Below are 8281 nucleotides of genomic sequence, written 5' to 3'. Positions count from 1 at the left end.
CATTTTAAATGTTGCACAAACAGTTTTACACTTTTGTGTATATTATATAAACAAATTGAAGATTGCATGTAGCTTAAGAAGAAAAATTGGTTCACTTATCTATTTTCATCTTTCTGAAAACAGGAAAATTCTCTCTGAGGCAACACATCAGTTGTAAACATTGCCATAAAATACCTTTCTGGTGGTGAAATCTTATCAGAAGTTAAGGAGTCATTAAATTTAACCATTAATAAAAATGCTGTTATATACATGTAAGTATAATTATAACATATTCAAAGTGTTTTGATGTGACTATTGAATGTAATATTTAAATTATTGTTATCAGGATGAAGTATAAAAAGTAAGTATCATTTGCAAAAAAAATATCATTTGTAGTGCAAAAATTATTTCATTAATTTAAATACTGTACCTTATTTCCGTAGTCGCATGGAAGAAAGCAAGAACCCAGTCATTAAACTTTGTCACTCGGGTAGCCAGACTGACTGCAATTCAAGAGGCGTTAAAAAGGTGAGGAATACAGGCCTACCAATGAAATTCATATTGAATTGACTTATTATTCCACAGCTTAAAACGGGGGTACATTATAACATGTTGTCTGCATACCCAGGGTATGCTGATATTCGTCCACAATTTGTTCCCAGAACATATGTCCTCTAAATCTGTAGGGTATTTGAGATTTTTTTTTTGTTCTGTGGAAGAGTGTGTTAAAGTAAGTCACTGCGACCTATATTTTAAAATCCTACCTTCATAAAGAAAACTTTTAGGGCATTCTTCATTACTGCATGAGTCTGAACAAATATGGTCTTAAGGCAATCAAGTTTTTTTTAAAATCCATTTTAAGCTGACAGAGCATTTAATATCCTTTAACACCTGTTCCCACTTAAAAATTATCTTCTTGGGAAGTGTCCATGAGTATATAGTTGGAAAATATCATTGGCCTTGACTCAAAATTCCTGAAATCCGAGATATTATGGTCCTTTATCATAATGTGAAGATTAATTCAAATTCTTCAAGAAATGAAGCCGCTAGACTGCTGACAAGCTCTGGCGTTACGTTAGTACAGACGAACGAAGATACCTATAGTTCCCCCAGGTTTCACCTCTAAGGGACTAATAAGCTCTCTAGCGTGGGGGCCGCGTAACCTCTGGTGAATGTCCGAGGTGCTTGGTTCGACTTCCCTTCCCGAGTTGGTTTGTGTTTCTCGGGCAGCTGAGAAATGGGCCGGTCTGCGCTGTGTCTAATTGCAAGATACAATTGTACTTTACCTTAATAGCTCGCGGGGCGATAAACCAAGCAAACAAACAAACAAAAATCCATAGTGTAAAAGGTATGTACATTTCCAAACTAGATAATATCTTAATGGATACTTACCAACTGGATGATATCCTCATGGACACTTCCAAACTAGATAATATCCTCAAGGACACTTCCAAACTAGAACATATCCTCAAGGATACTTCCAAATTAGAAAATATCCCCATGGACACTTCTCAACAAGTTACTATCATCATGGACACTCCCAACTAGATAATATCTAAGATCCCCATGGACACTTTCAAATTAGATCGTATCCTCATGGACAGTTTCGAACCAGAGAGAAATAATTTCGTGGATATTTTCCAACTATATACTCATGGACACTTTCCAACAAGATAATATCCTCATGGACACTTCCAAACAAGATAATGTCCCCATGGTCACTTCCAAACAAGATCCTATATTCATGGACACTTCCAGACTAGATAATGTACATTTCTTTGAAACATTTTGATTTGGGGATATAAAAAGTGTATACTTATTATTAGGAATCTAATTGTCATTATCTATGATATCAAATACTTATGGCCATGTTCTCCTGATACGTTTAATTATATTTGTTTGTGTATTTTGATATTTTCGAAATTATCCCTCAGACAACTTGAACGGCTAAAGCTTGAAAATCCTGAAAGGCGAGTGATCTTGATACAATTCGGCACGGAGGTGACCATCATAGGGGATGGAAGCCAGGAACCGTTCCAAGTCGACAAGGATATCAGACACTCATTTGACAATCTTATAAGTAGTGGCCAACAATATGCCCAGGATATGGACATCCGTACCCTGGGAGAAAGTTATAAGTAAGTACTTCACATATTCATGATCTAAAAGAAGGTAACAAGCAACCTCCTCAACCCTGGGAGAAAGGTACGAGTAAATTCCTCACAAATTCGTATTTTGGGAGAAAGACACAAGTAAGTTCCTGACAAATTCGTACCTTGGGAGAAAGTTACCAGTAAATTCCTGACCCATTCGTATCAAAACATTTCTCAAATCATATGGCAATATTATAGGTTAGATGTTTAAATGTTCAGTATGTATTTGTAGAAGTACTTTTACTTATCCTTCATGTAATCCTAAATTACATAAAACTAAATTAATACCAGCCCATAAATGACGGATCTCAGAAAAAACAAAAGAACATCAATTGACTTTATTATATTTAGGAAATAGAAAATCATCGTAATGAAATAGGACTTCATTGTAAAATTAATAGAAAATAATTTAGAAAAACATTGCAAATAAAATAATAAAACTTGTTTGTGAATTCCATGGGACCAGATGATTTATTTGGTTATATCCAATACTCGTTATAGTTTTGAGATATATGTATAAGGTTAAGCCAAATTTGGTAATAAGCAAAAATTCGGATTAATAACACATGTTCGTGTTTAGAAATTTTTTACTGTATTAAAGGATATACCCGTAATTGCGATATTTAAGTTAGTAATAACGTTTGTGTGTAGTATTAAAGGAATGATTGTGGTAATATACGAGAAGGAATATTTCCTGTACCTGGATGAACGCATAAAAGTTTTGCATGATCATCAGTCCGCATAGAGATAATCTTAATGAATTATTTTTTTCCCTGATGCAGTGTCATTACAGAGAAAATTAATAACATGCGGCCAAAGGATAGAACAGCCCTCGGACCAGCGCTAGCAACAGCTCTCGGAATGATTACCGGATGTCAGGGTTCAGAGGTTATTCTGTGTACTGATGGTGCCCCAAATAGTGGTGTCGGTAAAATGAACAGCCCTGACTCCAGTTGTAAAGATTATTACACTATGGTAAGATGAATCAAATCAGTAAAACTGTTTCCAAGTAATAAAATCACAATTTTTAAGTATCAACTATTTCTACTTCTATTGAAAAGTTACACTCTTTTGCAAGCAATCAACAATGTTTAGACAACCAATGTAGGGTTTTTATCAATTAGAAAACTTTACAAAAAAAATACTCCAGTGGAATCTGCTTATTAGTCTAATATAGGTAAAATCGGGATGGGGGAGTTAAAATGTCCTCTCTGTTGGCGTCTGTCTCATACATATGTACAAACTGCAAACTGGTAGCCAATTTAGGATGTTCCAAAATTCCTTTGAAATAAAAAAGCATATTATCGTTTTGAACACGCTTGGATAGCAAACTTACATTGATATATATATAATGGGATTTTCTAATGTATTCTTGTAGGTCGGTAACTACGCTAAACAAAATGGAATAGTAGTTTCTATCCTGGCTGTTGACGGGGAACCTGTCGGACTTGAGAATGTGTCTCCCTGCGCCAATATTTCTGGCGGGAATGTTGATGTCCTCGACCCTCTTGAGATTATGAGACAGTTACGTCTGATTTCCCAAAACTTCATCGTGGCAACATCTGTATGTATGGAATTCCATCTTCACCCTGAAATTGAGGTCGATGACGATGATTTCCCAAAGGTCAGTGAATATACAATGTATTCAGAATAGATTCAGTCACCCCTGCAAAATCATGATAATGGTTTTTAACAAATTAAGACAGAGCGTGGTATGTCATCACACCTTTATTACTGATTGACTATAAACAGATTGTTTATAGTAAAGCCCCAACCCCAACCCCAACCCTCACCCCCACCCCCAACCCATCCCCACCCTCCACCCCCTCCCCCACCCCCGATCGATATATCTCACTCATATTTTTCTGGTCATAGCCCAAGGTGGTGAGAAATAAAATGCTACAATTTGTGGGGCTGACCTCCAGGGGCTGAGGGGCGGGGTAAAAAAGGAGCAATTCGGTTGTATTGCTATAAACAACTTCTGGTATTCTTGAAACCTTATATAGCATCGGCATCATTAAATAAAGCTATGAACGAACTGCCTTATTTTGAGGTTTTGTCAAATATAAACAGGACCTCTGGACCTCTTGTTTGTCTTTTTACAGGGCAGCAGTCGTATCGTAAAGGAAGTTGGTAATGCCACCAGAGACACAGATGTTACATTCTTTTTCAGACGAAAAAATACGGATAAAGATTTGCAAGTGGATTGTCTCCCTTTCCAGGTAAGTGTTTCAGTGTGTATGACTTCACATTTTCTGTTAGGACTATTGTGTTATTTGTTACTGTAGTTTACGATGAGAGCATCATTAACTCAAACTTAACGTTATAGCCATATAATATACAACATTTTCTTTGGTTTAAAATCAGAATTATAGCTATGAACCATAAATATTTTCAATATGGAAACTTGGGTACAGTTTGAATTCCAAAAACTAATCCTTCTTAAACCGAATTGATCCTTCTTTATCACAATACTTATAAGCAATGCTAAACCGTCTGAATTCCGAACATAAACATTTTAAAGTGATTCAATAGTTGGATTTACAAAGGGGATCTTATTTGTTGGACTTTTTATCATTTGAAATGAAATCAATCTGTCTTTAAAGTCCGCAAAACTGGAAACTGAGGAAATTGTATTATCGAGTATGTTCATCCGTCCTTTCGTCTGTCCTTCAGTCTTTGATCCGTCCTTCTACATATCATCTTGTCCGAAGTCTATCACCTACACTACTGGTCATCGTGCAATGTGTACTAAATCAAAAATAGGTCACTCTTACGTACATTTTTATACGCCGTAAAAATTGGCGGGGTATCATGGTATGGCGTTGTCCGTCTGGCAATTCGGCGTAAATGTTTATTCCGCAATCGCCTGCTTGATTATTTAAGGATTGATGGACATGTTGTTATGTTTCGATCAAAAGAATTTCGATTAAACTATTTTTACAAAAATGATTGCCGTTTGTTTATTTCGGAATCTTATATATTGTCTGGAGCTCTCCTACATCTTTCAAAATAAAATGCATTATACTCATGATAAAAAAGTTATGTTTCCCCCCAAAAAAAATATTGATTTGAATAATTTTGCAAACTTGTTGCCTTTGTTTATATCTGATACTTAGGCCGTGTCCGGGGATCCAGTTTCCTATCAATTTCTTGGAAACTAGCTTATCTTGACAATCATATATCAAGTTGTGTTCAATGAGTGGGAATACTTGTTTAAATCAAACTGCAAAAAGAAGATTAAAAAGATTTCTAGCATGCCAGATAACAACTCTAAGGCGGTGCGCATGTTATGTTCATGCAAGGTATTTGTATTTAACACAATATGGCCATTTGTCCTCTCTACTGTTACATTCCTACACTCCCTGTCACTCGAATTTAAAACATGGAGCACAAAGTCATCTACTAATGAGGCGGTGATACATTCCTACACTCCCTGTTACTCGAATTTTAAACATGGAGCACAAAGTCATCTACTAATGAGGCGGTGATACATTACTACATTCCCTGTCACTCAAATTGTAAACATGGAGCACATAGTCATCTACTAATGAGGCGGTGATATCACCTACATGCTGATAGCCTGTATCCAATCACATTATTAACACCAAATGCAATTATTGAATTATTGAATATGATGGGTCTTTTTAACATTCATGATCAGTGAATAGAATTTGTTAATTCATGAATTCATCATCTGTGCATTCTTGTTAAAATAATGCACATCGGGTAAGGGGACTGTATTTTGTTGAATGGTCTTGTTTAACAATGTAGCTTCATTTCAGGTTCGTGTAAATTTTACAATGAAAGATGGACGTAAAATGTTGAGAGTCATCAGTAAATCTATGAACGTCACAAAAGATCGAGCTAAGATGGAAGAGGTGAGTTGTAACAGGTTTTTGACTTGTTTGGATGAAGATGTGTTTGTAGAATTAACAGTGTACCATATTCGTCCTCAAATTAACCAGAATCCTACCGTAAAAGTGGACTATTCTTTCTCAAATTAACCCCGTATCCTAGTATAAAAGTTCTCTATTTATACTCAAAAAGCCCCCTCCCCTAGTGTAAGCGTTTACTATTTAACCTCAAACAAGTTTTCTCCAAATTGTAAAAATTTACTTTTTTCCTCGAACAAACTCCCTTCCCTAATATAAAAATTAATTATCTATCCTAAAATAAACTAATAAAAATACTATTTATACTCAAATAAGCTCCCTCCCCAATGTTAAAGTTTACTTAATTGATCCTTAAATAAGGGCCCTTTCCTAGCGTAAAGGAAAAGGTTACTCTGTACTCACACCTAGTGTAAAAGTTAACTTTTTACTCTCAAAGAAGCTTCCTACCCAGTGTAAAAGTGACTTCTTATGCTCAAATAAGCCCCGCCCCAAGTGTGAAAGTTCACTAAATTGATCCTCAAATAACGCCTTCCCCTAGTGTATCAGTTTACTATTTATCCTCATATAACCCTGCTCCCCATGTGTAAAAGTTTAGAGTTAAAATTTGGAAAAAGCTTACTTGCGAAGAATTTTTATCTTAGCTATTTTAGCCTTGGGGACCGGGGTGAGCTTTGCCATACCATGCCATCCATCAACCGTCGTCCATCTGAATTTCAAGATTTTTATTCAAACGCCATCCTCTTCTTGTTCTCAAACACTGATTAGAGTTTCACTTTATTTGACTGGAAGCAACCCTACATGATGGGATTCAAAATTGTACTAATAAATTTGTAACCAAACAATGAATATTATTTCATATTTTACTGGTATTTGTAATATAATTTAATTAAATGACAGTGCTTTACCATACTCATTGACATATCAGCAGATTTACGATTTAATTGGTTAGTTTTAATGTCTGATTTCACTATCAGGAAATGAATGTTGACGTGGTGGGGCTGGCTACGGCACAGAAAACAGCTGATTTAGCTTCCAAAGGAAAAGTGGCACAGGCAAGAGATAGATTGTAAGTTGTCTTATAATTCAACGTAAGCTTCACCATATTACTGCTGAAGTTTTGTCACTTGAAACTCGTGGTGGACTATTGGGATAATTTCAATTTTGTAATGTAGTTGAGTGTCCTCTGTTGTTTAGTTATCCTCCATCCTCAAACATGAAAACATGAAACATGAAATTGTCTTCCTTCCTCATTTCTGTTACTCTTACATTGTATATATTAAACATAATATTTCATTCTACCAAATTTATTAAATGCAACCATCCATAAATAAATGGGTAGTAGCTGACCACTTGACCTGTAGATTGCTATCTGGCTGACCAACTAATGCTGCATGCAATTATTTTCTGGACAGGACCTCCGTGAACAGAATGTTGAACAAAGCATGCAACTCTGACGAGCAGAAAGAAGCCAGATACAACTTCAGGACAGAATGTGCTGAACTCCACCAGGACCTCAACGACCGACTGAGTGGTTCAGTAAGTGTTATACGTGTTGACTATCATATCACCGTGCCTCAGTTTCGACCATAAATAAACGTGTTCCCTTAGTATTGATCTAAGTGCTAGGAATCGCTTTATATATCGTTATGATTGGTATCATACATTAAGGAGTTTTGATTACTTATATGTTAACTTACGCCATTTAATTCACTTAAATACTAAATGTGCCAATATACAGATATTATTGCACAAATGTGTAAAATTATGATTTTCTTCTTCCATGTTAAACCAAGTAACCTTCAATGGCAGTACATCTACGGTGCTGTATGAGGTCTTTTTGGGAAACTTTTATTTCACTTAACTTTGAAAATAAATCTTGATTTATAGCCTACTTAGAATATGTCATGATCAATTCTGGTCTCATATTTGCTGTGATGTTTTTTTGTTTTTATTTTAAGTACAAAAAAACTAGGAAAAGGTCGGACATGTCGTCAAGGATGTACAGTCATATGATGCAGCAATCACAGTCCAGGTATGCTGGGGCGTCCAGCTCCCAAAAACAGGATATTGCCTCGAAAAGGCGGACGACCGATGAGAATGTTCGTCAACAATATTACGAATACCATTCTTAAGTAGTGTAATTCTGAAATTATAAACAGGTCTTCACAACACAGACAAATACAGTTCAAGATCTGTGATTAGTACTAGATCATATAAATAAGAATGACTGAACTGGTCGACAGTAAAAATTTT

At 35.6% G+C, this 8281-nt stretch overlaps 1 protein-coding gene across 1 annotated transcript; it reads left to right on the top strand.

The window, feature by feature from the left end:
- The first annotated feature begins 84 nt into the window (after positions 1-84).
- Positions 85-8264, top strand: LOC117318494 (circularly permutated Ras protein 1-like). The gene is made up of 10 exons (XM_033873472.1): positions 85-251; positions 423-507; positions 1914-2117; positions 2915-3107; positions 3511-3756; positions 4238-4354; positions 5918-6013; positions 7003-7094; positions 7441-7564; positions 7987-8264. Exons 1-10 carry the CDS (start codon positions 236-238, stop codon positions 8158-8160), a joined length of 1347 nt encoding a protein of 448 aa, XP_033729363.1. The 5' UTR covers positions 85-235; the 3' UTR covers positions 8161-8264.
- The last annotated feature ends 17 nt before the right edge of the window (positions 8265-8281 follow it).

This window comes from Pecten maximus, unplaced genomic scaffold, assembly GCF_902652985.1.
Source record: "Pecten maximus unplaced genomic scaffold, xPecMax1.1, whole genome shotgun sequence".
In the NCBI taxonomy this organism is placed as follows: domain Eukaryota; kingdom Metazoa; phylum Mollusca; class Bivalvia; order Pectinida; family Pectinidae; genus Pecten; species Pecten maximus.
This window is presented reverse-complemented; position numbering and strand designations above follow the sequence as displayed.

Coding starts and splice junctions, on each gene's coding strand:
- LOC117318494 (XM_033873472.1), top strand. Junction 3,108..3,510: donor GTAAAGATTATTACACTATG/GTAAGATGAATC, acceptor GTATTCTTGTAG/GTCGGTAACTACGCTAAACA. Junction 6,014..7,002: donor ATCGAGCTAAGATGGAAGAG/GTGAGTTGTAAC, acceptor TTTCACTATCAG/GAAATGAATGTTGACGTGGT.